Source organism: Danio rerio, chromosome 8 (genome assembly GCF_049306965.1).
Source record: "Danio rerio strain Tuebingen ecotype United States chromosome 8, GRCz12tu, whole genome shotgun sequence".
Classification (NCBI taxonomy): Eukaryota; Metazoa; Chordata; class Actinopteri; order Cypriniformes; family Danionidae; genus Danio; species Danio rerio.
The window spans coordinates 63,712,044-63,732,500 of NC_133183.1; the positions used below are offsets into that span (position 1 = coordinate 63,712,044).

The window sequence follows — 20,457 nt, forward strand, 5'->3', positions numbered from 1 at the left end:
CAGGGTCAATATACATGGCGGCTACAATAGCCAAAGCTTTGGTCACTCGTGCCAATGCCTAATGTTGGTTTCAATGGTGCCAGCAGCAAAGATCTGTGGATAATGTGGAGCATGTATTGTTCACTGATGAGTCCCACTTCACTGTCTTTCCCACATCCCGGAGAGTTAAGGTGTGGAGAAGCCCCAAAGAGGCAGCCCACCCAGACTGCTGATGCCCAAAGTGAAGCATAGGGGGGATCAGTGATGGATTGAGCTCATATCATGGCATTCCCTAGGCCCAATACTGGTGTTAGATAGGCGCTGCTAAGGACTACCAACCCATTCTGGAAGACCATGTGACCCAATGGGTTAAACGTTGTATCCTGAAGGTGGTGATGTGTATCAGGATGATAATGCAGCAATACACACAGCAGGAATGGAGACAGAGTGGTTTGATGAACATGAAAGTGAAGTTGAACATCTCCCATGGCCTGCACAGTACATAAACCTAAACCTTATTGAGCACTTTGGGGTGTTTTGGAGGAGCGAAGGTAAAGGTTTTCCTCCAGCAGCATCAGTAGTGATCCGAACACTATTCTGAAGAACGACTCAGACTCCCTCTGGACACTGTGCAGGACTCGTGTCTGTCATTCCCAATACATCTCCGCCATTGACGAGTTCTTACAGCAATGTTTTTGGTGTTTTATTCAACAATGAATAATATTTCACTCGTAAAAATCTAAACATGTCAGTTTAAACATCAAACACAGTCGGGAGGGAAAAAAAAGGTGTTGAAATGTATTTATTATTTCGCAAGAGCACCGCGCCAGTCGATCCAGCATCAATTACCGACCCGTTTTATAAACAACAGCTTTAATTAGGAGACAGAAAACAAGAAGGCATTTCAAAGAACTTTATATTCCCATAAACCTCCAGCGGAGACAAAGAAAACATGTCAAAGAGAGATGACCCGGGGCAGAAGAGCGGGAGTCATCGTATAGACAGATTCGAGTTGAGATGATTATAGACTGAAGTGAAAGATAAACAGCGTGTCCAGACAGAGCCAAGCAAAGGTGTCTATCTAACTCAGGGCATACTGATGCTTTCATATACAGCGACATAGAAAGCCTAACTATTAAACACACTTGGCTTCTGGGTTAAACGGCAGGTACATTTGAGGACGGCGTAGAGATAATGACATAGACATTGTACGTTCTTTCTCAACCCTTTACGCAACTTATCACAGAGAACATTCTGTATCAACGCTTTCAGTAAACAATTCAGTATGATTGATGAGCAGTGTTGGGGACAATTCTGCTTTCCAAACAGAAAGAAGCTTCGAAAAAGGCTTTGCTTGTTTTTCTATGGTCATGTGATTTCAATAAAAGAGTCTTCACTGCATCGTTAATGGTTTGAAATGTTTTGAAAATGTTTCTCCACTAGGGGGCGATCTGTGTAATGTTATTAAAATCCATATTAATTTAGCTGGGGTTGCTGCTAGATGGGATGCTAGAAGTTTAATTTATTCATCCATTCATTTAACTATGGCTTAGTCCTTTTACTCATCAGGGGTCACCACAGCAGAATGAACCACCAACTTATCTAGTATATTTCTATGCAGCGGATGCCCTTCCAGCATTAACCTATTACTGAAAAACACCCAAACACTCTTGCATTCACACACACACATACACTACAGCCAGTTTAGTTGATCAGTTCCCCTATAGCGCATGTGTTTTGATTGTGAGGGAAACCGGAGCACCCGAAGGAAACACACGCCAACACGGGGAGAACATGCAAACTCCACACAGAAGCACCAGCTGGGACTCTAACCAGCGACCTTCTTGCTGTGTGGTGACAGGGCTACCCACTAAGCCACCATGCTGCCCCAGAAGTTAAATATAATTCATTAAATTATCAATTAATTGTATTGTATTACCGTCTACCTCCACTTGTAATGTAAAAACAGTAATTATACCAAGAATAATTCATATTATTTCATAAATTACCCCATTAAATTGTATTTTATTAATGTTAACCCTACCACTACCCTGCTGAAAAAAACAGCTTAAACCAGCCTAGGCTGGTTGGCTGGTTTTAGCTGGTCGACCAGGCTGGTTTTAGAGGGGTTTTGGCCATTTCCAGGCTGATTTCCAGCCATTTCCAGCCTGGTCTTAGCTGGCCAGGCTGGGAGATGACCAGCTAAAACCAGCTTGACCAGCTTAGCCAGGCTGGGAGCCCAGCCAAAACCAGCTATGTCCAGCTTAAACCAGGCTGGTCAAGCTGATTTTAGCTGGATTTAGCTGGTCATTTTCCAGCCTGACCAGCTAAGACCAGGCTGAAAATGGCTGGAAACCAGCCTGGAAATGGCCAAAACCCCTCTAAAACCAGCCTGGTCGACCAGCTAAAACCAGCCAACCAGCCTAGGCTGGTTTAAGCTGGATCTTTCAGCAGGGTATTGTTGTACAGGGGTGTCTAAACTCGGTCTTGGAGGGCTGGCATTCTGCATAGTTTATACATCCTCCCTGGATGTTTCTAGTATAAGAAAGAGCTTGATTAGCTGGTTTAATTGGAGTTGGAAGTAAAATATGCAGGACACCGGCCCTCCAGGACCGAGTTTGGGCACCCCTGTTGTACATGGATGTGCAGGTTAAACTAGATTGCCCCCCAGTGGTGAATCAATGAACAGGTTTCATAGTTTTTACCTAATCAGTTTCACTAGTTGTAGATGTTTAAGAGAGCCGTTTGTGAAATGAAGAGGGATAATATCTGTTATTGGTCTCTTGTTGGCCTGTTTAACAGAGCCCTTCAAGGAACGAACAATATATAAGCAGAATCCAAATACTCCTGGAGAGGACCAGACTTTCTGAATTGTTTTAGTTTCTTCTTTGTAAAGGTTTTCTGCTGAATGCACAAATGTAGATGTGGATGGCACAGAAGATGGCAGGTTTCTCCTTCCCCAATCCGCCACCGTGTAATCAGATGAGCCAGAGTTTTTAATGCACAGAACTAAAGCACTCAAAGAGCTTCTCCAGTCCTCCATCTGGGTTGCTCCAGATACTGGGAATATAAAAAAAAGTTTGGTGTGTTGGGTAACGTTTTACTTGAAGGTGGAAAAACATTCAAAAACTCTTTATAATCATGACTAAGATAACTCAGAATCCATTGATGTCCGATGACTTTTCTGATCCTTTTTTCATAAAAATAGACAATCATTTAATTTTTTCAGTCTATAAAAAGTCTATATAGAGTTGAAACCAGAAGTTTACGCACACTCTAAAAAAAAGGGACATAACCATTTTTAAAAGTGTCTCATGATGATAAATCATACTAAAGGTTTACTATTTTCGGTCTGTTAGGATTTCCTAAATAAACATTTACTAAATGTCAGAATAATGAGAGAATTTTGTTTTATTAATTTCTAGACAGTCAAAAGTTTGCACACATTTCCTTGGTATGTTTTAGCTTTGCTTTTAAACCGTGTAACTTCGGTCAAATGTTTTGTGTCTCCTTCCACAAGCTTCTCACAATAGTTTGCAGGAGTTTTGGCTCATTCCTCCTGCAGGATTGCTGTAACTGAGTCAGATTTGTTGGCTGTCTTGCTCGCACAAGCTTTTTCAACTCTGCCCACACATTCTCTATAGGATTGAGATCAGGACTTTGTGATGGCCACTCCAAAACATTCACTCTGTTGTCCTTAAAGCACATGTGAACTGATTTGGCAGTATACTTAGGGTCATAGTCTGTTTGAAAGACGCATTTGTGGCCAAGTTGTAATGTCCTGGCTGATGTGTTGAGATGTTGCTTCAGTATTTCTCCATCATGTTCTGTCTTCATGATGCCATCTATGCTGTGAAGTGGACCAGTCCCTCCTGCAGCAAAACAGCCCCACAACATGATGCTGCCGCCCCCATACTGCACAGTTGGGATGGTGTTCTTGGCTTGTGCGCTTTCCCCTTTGTCCTCCAAATGCAACACTGCTCATTATGGCCAAACAGTTCAATCTTAGCTCCATCAGAGCACAGCACATGTCTCCAAACATCAGTCTGTTTCCCAGTGTGATTCAGCAAACTGTAATCTGGCTTTGTTGTTGATTCTGGCTTGTTGATTTTCTCATGTTGTCACACAAGGAAGCAGTGTGTTTGAGCTTTTCCTTCAATACTATTCTACAGTTGTGCTCACATTAACTCAAATGTTGTCAATTAGCCAATTAGAAACGTCCAAAACCTTGACATCATCATCTGAGCTTTAGCAGAGGCAGAATAATCTTATTGTGTGTAAACTTGACTTCCAAGAAGAGTTATAACAATTTCTCAAACAATCTCTCTCTCATTATTCTGCTATTAACAGAACAGAAACACATGTGACCATCCTCACTCACCTACAGTAAAAGAGAAACAGTTTAGTCACATTAACATATGCCTTTTTTATATGGTTAAGTGCCTTTTTACAGAGTAAACTTTCAACTGTATTTAAATTTGTGTTTACTTTATGTTATCATGAGTAAATAATTTGTTTATTTGACCAGGATTCTCCTGCTGAAATGCAATATTTGTTCATCCAAGGCCAAAATGCCAGCAGATTTATATTATTTTTTTACATTAAACATTTAAAACAAATTAAATTGAACTCCGTTCTCATACAACACATGTATTATTAAAATGATTAATGATCAAAAAACACTATCCAGAAAAGAGTTCTAGCGCAGAACTATCACTCACCTTTTGGAGCAGTTTCAGGTTCGTCAAGCCCATATACCATCCTCTTCATCCTACAATAAACACAAACATCTGACTACACAAACACACACACGCACCCATTTCCTGCTAGAGTTGTTGCCTTAATTCTAGTCCAAATAAATAAAAGCTGTCATTAAATGAAGTGTGTGACCTGTTCTGGTGGTGGAGAGATCGGCTCGCGCTCCTGCATGTGTTGAGGATGATGTGAATACTGTGCATGAATGTGCTCGTCTTCATAATGCTCGGCCATCGGCTTCATCCTGCTGTGCACCTGAACGACAGCAAACACGCATCACATTAAAACCCCGAGCGCTGGAGCATTCGGCTTGGTAGATGACAATGCTACATCTAGAACTCCACATCTATAATCCTCTTAGTCTATGCTGACATCATCTTCAGCAGCTCAAACACTCTAATGGCGAATGGACAGACGGCTGCTTCTCACTCAGGGCTGCTGGAGAGGCTAATGAGATGGGCTCTAGTAGGCGAGTGTGATTGTAAATATATATATTAATATACTATATTTTGGGACTACAACACACTAAAAGCCCACATTTAGTCTTGTTTTAGCCAAGGCGTCTATGACTGGATGTCTATTAGACAACATTAAAAACAATGCTGGGTAATTTCCATCTCATTGAAGAATTAAAACAAACAATTCTAATAATAACGCATCACATTTAAACCGTTCACACTTCCTGTTTGTTCTAAATGCTAGTTAGCTAGAGCAGACAGTGAATGAAGTCCAACATTTTGTGGATTTTCTCATGTGGAATAATTGACTCACGGGGAGCATTAAACAGATAATGGCCACTTCCCTGAAATTCCCGAATGTTTACAAGTCACCTGTTTGGCCTAGAGACAACATTCCCCCAAATCTCTCTCAGACACTGACTCACCAACAGTCCAGCTCACTACAATACAACAGTTACCGGTAATGTTGGTTACGGGCAGTGTTTACTACAGCTTTATTAAAACTCTGTGATTATAGACAACGAGACAATTTGATAACGACTGGAATGTAAATCACTGAACTCCAGATGGAAAACGCTCTCACACACCTCACAATGCAAGATCCTGGCCTATTCAGCTGTGATAGTGACAGCCCACAAATACAAATACTATAGTAGTTCATGGTAAATATAGGAAAGTGTGTCATACTGTATATTTTATAGTAGCTACAATTCTTTGTTAATGATAGTTGTTGTGTTACCATAGCAACTGTAGAATTATCACAACAGATCAGTTACTATAGTTGTTGTGTTACCATAGCAACTGTAGAATCACCACAACTGATGAATTAGTATAGTTGTTGTGTTACCATAGCAACTACAGAATCACCATAACAGATCAATTACTATAGTTGTTGTGTTACCATAGCAACTACAGATTCACCACAACAGATCAATTACTATAGTTGTTGTGTTACCATAGCAACTACAGAATTACCACAACAGATCAATTAGTATAGTTGTTGTGCTACCATAGCAACTGTAGAATCACCACAGCAGATCAATTAGTATAGTTGCTGTGTTACCATAGCAACTGTAGAATTATCAAAACAGATCAGTTACTATAGTTGTTGTGTTACCATAACAACTGCAGAATCGCCACAACAGATCAATTAGTAAAGCTGATGTGTTACCATAGCAACTGTAGAATTATCCCAACAGATCAGTTACTATAGTTGTTGTGTTACCATAACAAAAGTAGAATCACCACAACAGATCAATCACTATAGTTGTTGTGTTACCATAGCAACTGTAAAATTACCACAACAGATCAAATACTTTGGTCGTTGTGTTACCATAGCAACTGTGGAGTCACCACAACAGATCAGTTGCTATAGTTGTTGTGTTACCATAGCAACAGTAGAATCCCCACAACAGATCAGTTAGTATTGTTGTTGTGTTAACATGGCAACTGTAAAATCACCACAACATATCAAATACTTTGGTTTTTGTGTTTCCACAGCAACTGTAGAGTCGCCTCAACAGATCAATTACTATATTCGTTGTGTAACTATAGCAACTGTAGAATCACCCCAACAGATTAATTAGTATAGTTTTGTGTTACCATAGCAACTGTAGAATCCCCACAACAGATTCACTGAAGTAATTTACCATAGTGTGGGACAAAAACACCACAGAATTTATGTTTTAAATTGTAAATATATGACATATGAGTTGAAACAACATCGATAATATTTGCTGGACACATAAAACCACAATGATCGAAAATGAACTGGCCTGTTTTTGGTGATTGATGAACCTCTCCTTCTCCCTCCTCAAGGTCATCACGTCCTCAGGGCTCGACATGTTTCTGATGGGAGAAAGTTCTAGTAAATGAATGCACACATTTTTTTTATTGATAGCTGCCAGCAGAGCCTGTTGTCTGATGGGAAGGTAAAGAGGGTTACAACCTACGGTAAGTCATTAGTAAACCATTACTTAAGCAGAAGCAGACACTAACAGAAAATACAGTAAACACACACACACTACACACACATACACAGCAGGGGGGCGAACATAGACATCGTGCTTTAGTGATAACTCACACTCTGCAAAATCTTTGCTTATTTAGAGTTTTTTTCTTGTTTCTAGTCCAAATATCTCCAAATATCTCCAATCTCAAGAAGCATTTTCAAGACAAATAAAAAATATTTTTTTAGTCTTGTTTTTAAAAATAATGAGGTAAAATGAAGTGAGTTTTTCCTTAAAATAAGCTACAATGGGGGAGGAAAAATAATATTGTTTAGTGTTTTGACATAAGATTGTTTCGCTTGCTTATGCTGCTTTTTTAAAGAGCCCCTATTTTGCATTTAAAAAGGTCATATTTTGGTTTTGGGGGTCTCCAACAACAGGCTGATATGTGTGCAAGGTCTATTGTCTTATAATATGCGTTTATTTTTACCTAATTATCTTCCATATGACTCGTTCAGCGATTCATTTGTTCCCAAACCCCTCCTTAACGTGAAGCTAATCTGCGGTGATTGGTCTGACGATCCATTCTGTTGCGATTGGTCGACTGCGTTCAGCACGAGACAGAGAGAAAAGCCCACCACGGCTATGAAATAGCAGCCAGAGAGTATGTGAGAGCTCAGTGCAGGAACGCAATAAATCAATGCAGTTAAACACCAGCACATTGCTCTACTCTTAAACACCTAACCCCAAGTAATAACAACACACATTCAGTATTAATCCACATTAGCAAAAGTTGAACTATTTTAAAAATTGACTGTACCACATGTGTGAGGAACGGCTGATGGTGGCCATAGCAAAAGCAAACAGCAGAATTTTTTTTTTGGCAGTGTATGACTGACACGATCACCTAAACCATTATGCATTCATGATCTTCTGCATTATTAAATTGGATTTCTTTACGATTATCTTGCTCAGGAGTGTTTAACAGGAATTGGCTTTTGGTCTGTCTCCATAGTCGTGCAAGATAGTATAACCAACCCTCAACCAGAGCATTCCAGTCTCTTAAAAATAAAAGAGGTTTGAATGAATGTCAGGAATGCTCGGCTTTTCTTTTCAGAAGTTGTGCAACATTAATTGCGAGCATTTAAATATAAGCCTTTAGATCACGGGAGACATTTCAGCCAAGTGTGTCTAGACTTGCATGAGTAGTGTTTATTCAGAGTCTTCAATACGAAGGCATTTAAATGGTTACTTTCCTCAGCATGCCTTCACTATATTTCAACGCCACATCAGGTTTTATTCACTTCTACTGTCGTCAGCATTTATAACAGGGATTATAGTTTTCATATTTCAGCAATCCATATAGTGCATTTTACTAACAAGGAGATTATATGAAAACGTTCCACTTTCTTATTATTTTTGCACTGATAAACGCTATGAATGTGATGGAAATGCACGGTTTTGCTTGCTAAAAGCTGCACACTCACTCAACATTTTACGTTCGAGGTTTATTTGATTCAGATGTGACGTGACGAGTGTTGATGTCAGAGTGAGTGGGTCGTTTCCATTCAATGAGGGTCGTTTTATGTGATCTTATGTTGATTTATTGCTCTATAAAGGGAATTGCTAATCAGGTGATGTGGAAGAGTGGACTGAGACGCTGTTAGATCACAGATGTATTCTTTTTTCTGAGCAAACAAATAAACTACAAATGGTTTTATTTGGTCATTGGACTAGTTTTGATTGAATATTGGGCTAATTTTGACTGGCGATTTGGGCTAGTTTTACTAGCCATTGGGGAAGATTTGAATAGGTTTAATTGGTTGTGGGGTCTTGGGGTAATTTTGGTTGGTTATTGAGATAGTTTTGGACTAGTTTTTACTGGCCATTGGGCTAGTTTTGGCCTAGTTTTGAATGGCCCATGCTCTAGTTTTGATTGGTCATTGGGCTAGTTTTAGGATAGTTTAGATTGTTCTTTGGGCTAGTTTTGTGCTAGTTTTGACCGGCCATATGGCTATTTTTGACTGGCCATTGGGCTTGTTTTGAGCTGGTTTTGACTGGCTATTGGGCTAGTTTTGATTAGTCATTAGGCTAAATTTGACTGGCCATTGAGCTAGTTTTGGGATGGTTTTGACTAGCCTTTGGGCTAGTTTTGACTGGCCACTGGGCTAGTATTGACTGGCCATTGAGCTAGTTTTGGGCTGGTTTTGACTGGCCATTGAGTTAGTTTTGGGCTGGTTTTGACTGGCCATTGAGTTAGTTTTGGGCTGGTTTTGACTAGCCTTTGGGCTAGTTTTGACTGGCCACTGGGCTGGTTTTGACTGGCCATTGAGCTAGTTTTAGGCTGGTTTTGACTGGCCATTGAGCTAGTTTTGGGCTGGTTTTGACTGGCCATCAGGCTAGTTCTGATTAGTCATTGGGCTAGTTTTGACTGGTCATTGGGCTAGATTTTGATTGGCCATTTTGCTACTTTTGATCTGGTTTTGACTGGCCATTGGGCTAGTTTTGACTGGTCATTGGGCTAGATTTTGATTGGCCATTTTGCTACTTTTGGGCTGGTTTTGACTGGCCATTGGAATAGTTTTAATTAGTCGTTGGGCTAAATTTTGAGTGGCCATTGGGCTCATTTTGAGCAGGTTTTGACTGGCCATTGGGCTAGTTTTGATTGGTCATTGGGCTAGATTTTGAATGGCCATGGGGCTAGTTTTGACTGACCATTGGGCTAGATTTGGGCTAGTTTTGACTGGCCATTGGGCTAGTTTTGGGCTGCATTTGAATGGCCATAGGGCTAGTTTTGATTAGTTATTGGGCTACATTTTTTATGTTCATTGGGCTAGTTTTGACTGGTCATTGCACTAGTTTTGACTAACCATTGGGCTCGTTATTGGCTTAGTTTTGACTGGGCTAGCTTTTTGGCTAACATTGACTTGCCATTGTGCTAATTTTGTTGCAAAAAACATGGCAACCCTGGCCAGGATTGAAAACACCACTCAGGGTCCGCACGGGTATAGTGTGCAGTGTGCAATGCTTGTGTACCAATAAACCTAATAAATGCCATGTGAGCCTAATTCCAGCATTCCTGCTCTCCTAAGTCATCCTGAAAGAGATCACAGATCACACAGATAAGAAGAGTGTGTGTGGCTTCTGTCGTTATGGTGAATATAAATGAGTGTGCAGGATGCTTTGTGTGTGGGGGGAGATTTGACTAGGTTTAATTGGTTGTGGGGTCTTGGGGTAATTTTGGTTGGTTATTGTGCCAGTTTTGAGCTGGTTTTGACTGGTCATTGGGCTATTTTTGGACTACTGTAGTTGTGATTGACCATTGGGCTGGTTTTGACTGGCCGTTAAGAGCTGGTTTTAGGCTATTTGTGATTGGTCATTGGGCTAGTTTTGGGCTAGTTTTTACTGGCCATTGGGCTAGTTTTGGGCTAGTTTTGAATGGCCCATGCACTAGTTTGATTGCTCATTGGGCTAGTTTTGGGCTAGTTTTTACTGGCCATTGGGCTAGTTTTGGGCTAGTTTTGAATGGCCCATGTACTAGTTTTGATTGGTCATTGGGCTAGTTTTGACTCACCATTGGGCTATTTTGATAAGTCATTTGGCTAAATTTTGACTGGCCATTGGGCTAGTTTTGGACTAGTTGTGATTGATTATTGGGCTGGTTTTGACTGGCCGTTAGGAGCTGGTTTTGGGCTATTTGTGATTGGTCATTGGGCTAGTTTTAGGATAGTTTAGATTGGTCTTTGGGCTAGTTTTGTGCTAGTTTTGACCGGCCATATGGCTGTTTTTGATTGGCCATTGGGCTAGTTTTGAGCTAGTTTTGACTGGCCATTGGGCTTGATTTTAACCGGTCAACAGGCTTGTTTTGAGCTGGTTTTGACTGGCTATTGGGCTAGTTTTGATTAGTCATTAGGCTAAATTTGACTGGCCATTGAGCTAGTTTTGGGCTAGTTTTGACTGGCCACTGGGCTAGTATTGACTGGCCATTGAGCTAGTTTTGGGCTGGTTTTGACTGGCCATTGAGTTAGTTTTGGGCTGGCCAGTCAAGGATGCTTTGTGTGTGCTCAATACAATAGAGTTACAGGCTAATTGATAGCAGATTGACATATACTGTAAATACACTTTCCAGCTGACTGATTGGAGTAAATTCTTTAATAGCTTCTTGCTTATACAGTACATGTATGTCAATTTTCTGTCCCAAAACACTGAATAAGTGCATTTCTTGAAATGTAAGCACAATTTGACTTGCAAGATTGATATTAATATAGAGACTCTCCAGTATGAATCGGTAGACAGTTTGATAGCTTACTATCGATGCTGTGATCTCCTCTAGATGTTTTTCATGAGGTGAATTGGTGGCACAAGGTGTTCTGACATGCCTCAGCATGACTGTGCTCTCTGTGATGCTGCAGTTTGTCATTAATAATGCGCAGGGTTCATAAATATGCATGGCGTGTGCTTCTCAACACCTCAGCGGTGTCCACGACTGCAGAAAACACACATTTACGTGAGAATGAACAATCAGAGGGATTCCCCTCCCACACACACACGCGGCTGGTGGCTCTTCACATGTCCAACTCAACCGTAACAAGCTCAAAATGTCAGCCATTCAGAAACACACACTCAAACACACACACACAAAAACATACCTGACGTGTGTGTGAACGTGACGTAAACACTGTTATCATGAGGCTAAAACACTTGCACGCAAACCTTTGATCATCACATCTACACTTTCACGTTTAAGTCACATAAAGTCATTCACCTTTGGTTGAAATTGTGTCATTTCTTTAGTTTTTTATTTAAAGTTTTTTATTTTTTTCCCCAATTTTTTTAATTCCCCATCTCATGAACAAAATGTGGGTAAAAAAAGTGTATTTTATTATTAATAATGTGTTTATTTATTTATTTAATCATTTTATAATATATTTATTTATTTATTTATTTATTTATTTATTTATTTATTTATTTATTTATTTATTTATTTATTTATATGTTTATTTATTTATATGTTTATTTATTTATTTATTCATTCATTCATTCATTCATAATTTTTCTTTCTTTTTTTATTTATGTATTTATTTATTTATTTATTTTATTTAACTCCCTAGCTCATGGACATGATCAGTAAAAAGTGTGTAATTTTTCATTCATTTATTCGTTCATTTTCTTTTCGGCTTAGTTCCTTTATTAATCTGGGGTCGCCACAGCGGAATGAACCGCCAACTCAGCCGCAACCCTCACTGGGAAACATCTATAAACACTCATTCACACTCATACACTTCAAACAATTTAGCTGATCAGTTCCCCTATAGCGCATGTGTTTGGACTGTGGGGGAAACCGGAGCACCCGGAGGAAACCCACACCAACACGGGGAGAACATGCAAACTCCACACAGAAACACCAACTGACCCGGTCTGACCTTTTTGCTGTTAGGCGATTGTGTTACCCACTGCATTACCGTGACAACCGTGTATTATTATTGTTGTTGTTATTATTATTATATTAATATTTATGTGCATTTATTTATTTGTTTGTTTGTTTGTTTTATTAACAACAATAATAATATGATTAATATTTTTATTTTAGTGCATTTATTTATTTATTTATTTATTTATTTATTTATTTATTTATTTATTTTAACTCCCCAGCTCATAGACATAACGAGTAGAGTTTTATTATTATTATTATTTAATGTTATTATTATTATTATTATTATTATTATTATTATTATTATTTGTACTATTATTATTATTAATATTATTATTATTATTATTTGTACTATTATTATTATTATTATTAACAACAACAAAAATAATAATAATAATATTATTTAAGTGCATTTATTTATTTATTTATTTGAACTCTCCGGCTCATAGATATACTAAGTAAAAAGTGTTTTAATATTAATGTTATTATTATTATTATTAATACTTCTACTACTACCACCACTACTGTTACTATTACTATTACCATTACTATTAATATTACTATTTATTTATTTATTTATTTATTTAAACTCCCCAGCTGATGGACAAGAAGAGTGTAAAGTGCATTTATTTATTATTGATAAGTGTATTTATTGTTTTGATTTATTTATTTGTATAAATAAATGCAATAACATTAACTATAGCATTAGGTATTTTCCACTCGGTATCCTTAAGCTAGCTGCAATTAAACAGTTTAGCAAGAATACAGGCCCTTCCTAAACAGAAATATCACGAGATAACAGCATCCTTTCGTTTTATTGCCAAAGCTTGAAACAATTTGTGTGTTTCCGCCAAACAAAATGCATTGGTCAGAGCTCAGAACACTCAGAGGTTACAAGATGTAATTACGAGATTCTACAAAGATGTGAACGCTTTTTACAATGCTGAATCTCGTAATTACAGTAATTCCTGCGTGTGCTGTGATTGGCTGAACCGCACAAACATGCTTTGAAGCTGTCGGAGTGTTTGAAAGCAGCTGTCTATCAGATGCACAGCAGCATTTCAACAGGACACCTCCACATGGATTTTGGGAAGATCAGTTAAAGTTATTGCACACTGACTCCGAAATTATTAGTAATTTTTGCATGTCAAAAAAATATATTCGACCTCGTGTTTTGTCAATCATATTGATTCACTGCCTCTGAAATTTTTGTCATGCTACTCTGATTTAACCCTCCTGTACTGATTGACTCTCCTTTGGTTATGTTGGTGCTGTCATTGACTTCCATTATGATTGCAAAGCCATGACAGCAGATGCAATCTTGATTGGTGCTGGCTTTCCCTGTTGGGAGAAGGGAAATCTTTTCATTTTTTCTTTTGATCATCAGTCGTCAACAATAACCCTATAGATAGGCCTGTGCTGAAGAGCTTCTGTCTTTTATATGGAGTAAAACAGCAGATTATAGTGTATGTGCAGAAATGCACCCACATGGAAAGAACCTATCTGAACATATATGTTTTAATACATGCTTTAATGTATGTTTAATATAGGTTTTATATATGTTTTTATTTATATATATATATATATATATATATATATATATATATATATATATATATATATATATATATATATATATATATATATATATATATATATATAATTTGATATATATATATATATATATATATATATATATAATTAGTTGAAGTCAGAATTATTCACCCCCTTAAAAAAATTTTCTTCTTTTTAAAAATATTTTCCAGATGATGTTAAACAGATTACATATGATATAGCCCATCCTCTTTTTGATTCATTTTTAAAACCCCATCCCTTTGGCATGACCAGTAAATTAAAATTTCCATTTGTTCCTTGTGCTACTGATTTGATGAATTTTAATGGGAATAGATAGACACCCTTTTTAGTAGTGTTCTGTAATGTTTGTCTCAAGTGTGTGATGTGATATATGTGATGTAAATCCAGTACGCTGCAGAACAAATCGCCCTAAAAGGGGACAATCAAGTTTACAGTAACAGGGTATTGTTGAGTTTGTGAAAAATTTCAAAGCATTTTCCCAAAACGTGTCAGAATCAGATGTGTCAGCAAAAATCATCACATTCATGAACATCACTGACTTGAGCTGCAGGATCTCGGAGAGCTGTTTGCTGTGCTCGGCTCGTATCCGGCTCAGCTCATTATCCCGCTCTGACAGAGAGCTCTGAGACACCGACAGACGCTGACGCACCACATCCAGCTCTTTCCGGGTTTTGTCTAAAGCCGACAGCAGATCGTCCAGCTGAGAGAGCAAAATCAGACAGAAGACATGACGTTAATTTTCATGCAGCGTCTCCTTCTGTGTTCGTCACAAGTACAGCTGAAGTCAGAATTATTCATCCTCCTATTCAGTTTTGATTTAGGGAGGTGCTACCAGTCATTTAGGGTGCCTTACTTTTTTTTCAAGTGGATATACATCACAATAGCGGAAAATAGGACCATCTTAACTTAGGTTTCAATGCAACTTAATGCTAGTATCTTGCAAAAAATACTTAGTAAAATATTATAGCTTTATATATTTATTATATGTATTATATTAAATACTAAAATTATTTATAATATACTTTTGTTTTTAATATTATATCGGAGACTAAAGAAAATATTCATTATAAATTTGTTTTTAAAACTATTATAAAAAATGTGTAAATCTCTGTTAAACATTTAACTAAATACATTTTGAGAGGATATTTTCACTGTGTATAAGTCTAAAGGGGACCATCAAAATAGTCTGTTCTGACTATTGAAAGCTGGAACCCGATGGTCTCTGAGATGGTCTCACCTGTCTCTGAGTGTTAGGGCTGGTTTCTCCTGCTTGGCCTGGACTCACAGACTGCTTCTGGCTCTGCTCCTTCAGTTGTCTGGAACACAGTTTATTTCACTGACTCTTCTGTATTACATTTCATCACTGTTTAGATACATTCATTCATTCATTCATTCATTCATTCATCCATTCATTCATTCATTCATAAAGGTGTACATTTGTTTGTTCATTCAAACGTTCATTCATACATTCATATATACATTAATTCAAACATACATTTAACCATTTACATATTAATTCATACATGCATTCATTCATTTATACATTCATTTATTCATACAATTATACATTCATTCAAATATTGATACATACATTCATACATACATTCAATCATTCATACATTCATTCATACATACATTCATATACTCATACATTTATTCTTACATTCCTACATACATTCATTCATTCATTCATTCAAACATACATTCAGTTATGCATTCATAAATTCGTACATGCATTCATACCTTCTTTTATAGACGCATTCATTCATACATTTGTACATGCGATCAAACATTCATTCAAACATGCATTCATTTATACATTTATTTATTCATTCATTCATTTATAACGTCATTCATACAATTATACATTCATTCATACATTCACTTAACCATTCACATGTTAATTCATACATGCATTCATTCATTTATTTATACAAATTTATTCAAATATTGATACATGCATTCATTCATACATTCATGCAGAAATTCATTAATTCATACATAAATTCATTCATTCACACAATTATAAATTTATTCATACATACATACATTCATACATACATACATACATACATTCATACATTCATTCATTCATTCATTCATTCATTCATACATACATACATACATACATACATACATACATACATACATACATACATACATACATACATACATACATACATACACACACGCATACATACATACATACATACATACATACACACACGCATACATACATACATACATACATACATACATACATACATTCCTTCATACATGCATCCATTTATACATTCATAAATTCATTCATTCATTCATTCATTCATCCATTCACACATTCATTCATTCATCCATTCACACATTCATTCATTTATTTATACAATTATACATTCATTCATACATTCAGTCAGAAATTCATTCATTCATTCATACATACATACATACATACATACGTACATACATTCATGCAATTATAAATGTATTCATACATACATTCATTTATACATTCATTCATATATTCATACATTTATTCTTACATTAATACATCCATTCATACATTCATTCATTCAAACATACATACATGCATCCATTCATACATTCATATATACATTAATTTGTTTATACATATATACTTTCATGCATACATTCATACATGTATTCACATACATACAGTACATACATACATACATACCCACATGCACGCACACACACACACACACACACACACACACACACACACACACACACACACACACACACACACACACACATATATACATACATTTATTCAATCACTCATTCATATACTAGATGTAGTTTTTGGTTTGTTGGTGTAGTAGTGGTGCACCTCTCCATCTGGATGATCCTGTTGTCCTGCTGCAGGCGCTCAGACTGCAGGTCCCGCAGCAGATCCGTCACTCTCTGCAGCTCGCTGTGGGACTTCTGCAGCTCCTCCTGATGACCAGATGCTTCTGTCTGGAGGATCTGCAGTCGCTCAGAGAGATCCGGACTCCAGCCGGACACACGATCAGAATCACACGCCTGCAGAGAACAGCAATCTCAGCTCTGCTCAATCCACACATGCGTACTAGAGAACCCAATATTTCAGCGACATGAGTCTGTACGCTGCTGTATGCACTGGGGTTGGCAATGAAACTGAGGCTCTGGCCAGTGTAGTGTTGTAGGCGTGATGTCTGCATGTGGGCAGCTGGTGTTCAATTCTCATTGATCTTCACTCCAGCAGTAAGAGCAGAGTGTGAAGGTATCATCAGCAAAGGAACTGCACAGTTCTGCACTGCACACAACATTATGAGGGAGATATCAGAGTTCAGAAGAGGACACATGTGTTTGGACTGTGGGGGACACCGGAGCACCCGGAGGAAACCCATGCCAACACTGGGAGAACATGCAAACTCCACATAGAAACACCAACTGACCCATGGGACTTGAACCAGCAACCTTCTTGCAGTGAGGCCACAGTGCTAACCACTGAGCCACCATGCCGCCAGTGATACAATATCAAAAATAAGCAATAAACCGACCACCGGCAGGTGCAGTGACCCATCTCAGTGCCTCGAGGAGCTTAACATGATCCTCAGTGATTCTCCAGTCGTACTTTTATTCTGAGGATAAAAATAATGCGGCGCAGACACGCGTTCTAGACGTCCTCTTTGTGCTCATTGTTCGCCGTGCCGGAACACAATCTGTTGGGCAATCATGTTTATGAGGATGTTTTCTTTTATATTCTCCTGCGCATACAGACATCAATCCTGGAAAATTATAGCTTGTTGTCTTCTTGACGTGCTGCCACATAGAGTCTCACAGGAGCAGCGCTCGTAAACATCCTGAGACTTCACAGCGCTAATAACAGTATCAGAAGCACCGATCAACAAAAGCCAATGAAAATAATCTGCTGTAGCCCGCAGGCCCTCGCATATTCACTGTACTTCATACTGACGGTGTTTATTGTTGTGTCGCTCGTATGATGAGTAAGATCATGTTCAAAGTTCTTTACAAAACAGCGAAAACATCTCAGAGTGTGGTGTGATGCTGGTTGGCTCACTCTATCACATTTGCATTGGAGTCTGTGTAATAATAAACGTGTTTGAAATAGTCTAAATAGTAAAGTGTCTTAATTACTATGCCAAAATTAAAGTATACTTGTGGCGTAGAGGGTAGCACGATTGCCTCACAGCAAGATGGTCACTGGTTTAAGTCCCGGCTGGGTCAGTTGTCATTTCTATGTGAAGTTTGAATGTTCTCCCCATGTTGGCGTGGGTTTCCAGGTGGTCCGGTTTCCCCCACAGTATAAAGACATGCGCTATAGGGAACTTGGGTAAGCTAAATTGGCCGTAGTGTATGAGTGTAAATGCAAGAGTGTATGGGTGTTTTCCAGTGTTGGGTTGTGGCTGGATGTATATCCACTCTGTAAAACATTTGCTGGATATGTTGGTGGTTCATTCCGCTGTGGCAACCCCTGATTAATAAAGGCATTAAGCCAAAAAGAAAATGAATGAATGAATGAATGAACGAACAAATGAATGAATGAATGAATAAATGAATGAATGAAGGAACAAATGAATGAATGAATGAATGAATGAACGAACGGATGAATGAATGAATAAATGAATGAATAAATATACGAATGAATGAATGAATGAATGAATGAACAAATGAACGAACGAACGAACAAATAAATGAATGAATGGATGAATGAATGAACGAATCAATGAATTAATGAATGGACGAATGATTGAATGAATGAATGAACAAACAAATGAATGAATGAACGAACGAACAAACGAATGAATAAACGAATGAATGAATGAATGAATAAATGAACAAACGAATGAATGAATGTACAAATGAATGAATGAACGAATGAATGAATGAATGAATGAATGAGCCTAGAAAATATCAACTTTTAATTTTCTGTCTGTCTTAATAAACGATATAACTATAGAAGGATCGAGCTTTAAATAGGAAAACTACTGAAAGTTTTTTTGTTTTGGTCATTTTTGAGATGCTAACAGTCTAATCTGATTTAATGATTTATGCTAAGCTAAGCTAAAAGTGCTCATGCAAACCCAGAGATTTGAAGAAGACACGTTTAATGTTTTGAATTTGGACTGAAATATCTAATTCAACCACTAGATATCAATCCCACACATACTGCAGATTTATTATTGCCTGCCTATTATTAAGATATCAACTGTTTATTAGTATTTATTAAAGTACAACTGGACATTTTACTTCATTCATCCTGCCAGAATGGAATTTTACCTATATTTGCGCATTTGAATTGACTTCGTATTTAAACTATTAGCATGACTACTAAATTTATTTAGCTTTTGACTCACTCCTGTTGGTGTCGTCAATCTGGCAACCTGCATGTGCATCACTCTGAGGAGGAGTCGGGTGAAAAACACACGTCCATTATTTAGAATTTGGACTGCAATATCTAGGTCAACCACTAGGTGCCAATCCTACAAATTGCACCGTTCACTATTACCTGACTAATAATAAGATATCATCTGTTTATCAGTACTTATTAATGTCAAACTGGGTGGCAGGTGCTGAGACCACACCGTTCTGGGAACAGAAGCATCCGTTTGGCCCTGAGGGCGTCTGTGTTACTTGAAACAACCAACACTTATATGATTACAAACAACACAACAACATGTCTGAGTGTGTGGACGTGTCAAACACACACAATCAACAACGAGGACACTCATTCTCACATACTGTACCTGCTTTTCAGACAGACGCTGCTGCAGAGAGGCCAGCTTGCTTTTCAGCTCATTATTCTCATTCTTCTGCATTTCTGCCTCTTCAATCTGTCACAGACGATACAGAGAAACACACATTACTAATTATAATTCAATGTATTTTACATTATTTATTTATTCACTTATTCAGTTGTTTATTATTACTACTTATTTTTATACTGTTAAATTACTTTATATATATGTTTCCCAGTATTGGGTTGCAGCTGGAAGGGCATCCGCTGTGTAAAAGATATGCTGGAATAGTTGGCGGTTCAATACGCTGTGGCAACCCTTGCTAAAGAAGGGACTAAGCCGATGGACAATGACTGAATGAATGAATATTTAAATAAATACTCTACATATATATATATATATATATATATATATATATATATATATATATATATATATATATATATATATACTATTCCAGCATATCTCAGCGTGTTGAACCGCCAACTATTCCAGCATATCTTTTATATATATATATATATATATATATATATATATATATATATATA

At 37.6% G+C, this 20,457-nt stretch overlaps 1 protein-coding gene across 7 annotated transcripts in view; it reads right to left on the reverse strand.

Moving 5' to 3' along the window:
- Nucleotides 1-766: 766 nt before the first annotated feature.
- The window catches only part of LOC101883379 (ELKS/RAB6-interacting/CAST family member 2-like), a 26,776-nt gene continuing 7,085 nt past the window's right edge, over nt 767-20,457 (reverse strand). For 2 of the 7 annotated variants that reach the window (XR_012384817.1, XR_012384816.1), the window contains exons 7-15: nt 19,919-20,005; nt 17,017-17,210; nt 15,406-15,484; nt 14,708-14,868; nt 6,968-7,040; nt 4,870-4,989; nt 4,701-4,750; nt 2,644-3,039; nt 767-2,465 (exon numbers count right to left, since the gene is read on the reverse strand). Coding sequence is in view for 2 of the 7 variants with exons in the window: in XM_073911337.1 (XP_073767438.1) it covers nt 4,724-4,750; nt 4,870-4,989; nt 6,968-7,040; nt 14,708-14,868; nt 15,406-15,484; nt 17,017-17,210; nt 19,919-20,005 (741 nt within the window). In the remaining 5 variants the exon portion in view is untranslated. Of the gene's footprint in view, nt 3,040-4,700; nt 4,751-4,869; nt 4,990-6,967; nt 7,041-14,707; nt 14,869-15,405; nt 15,485-17,016; nt 17,464-19,918; nt 20,006-20,457 lie in introns of all 7 variants that reach the window. The other 5 variants (XM_073911337.1, XM_021478514.3, XR_012384814.1 and 2 more) reach the window with 4 other exon arrangements.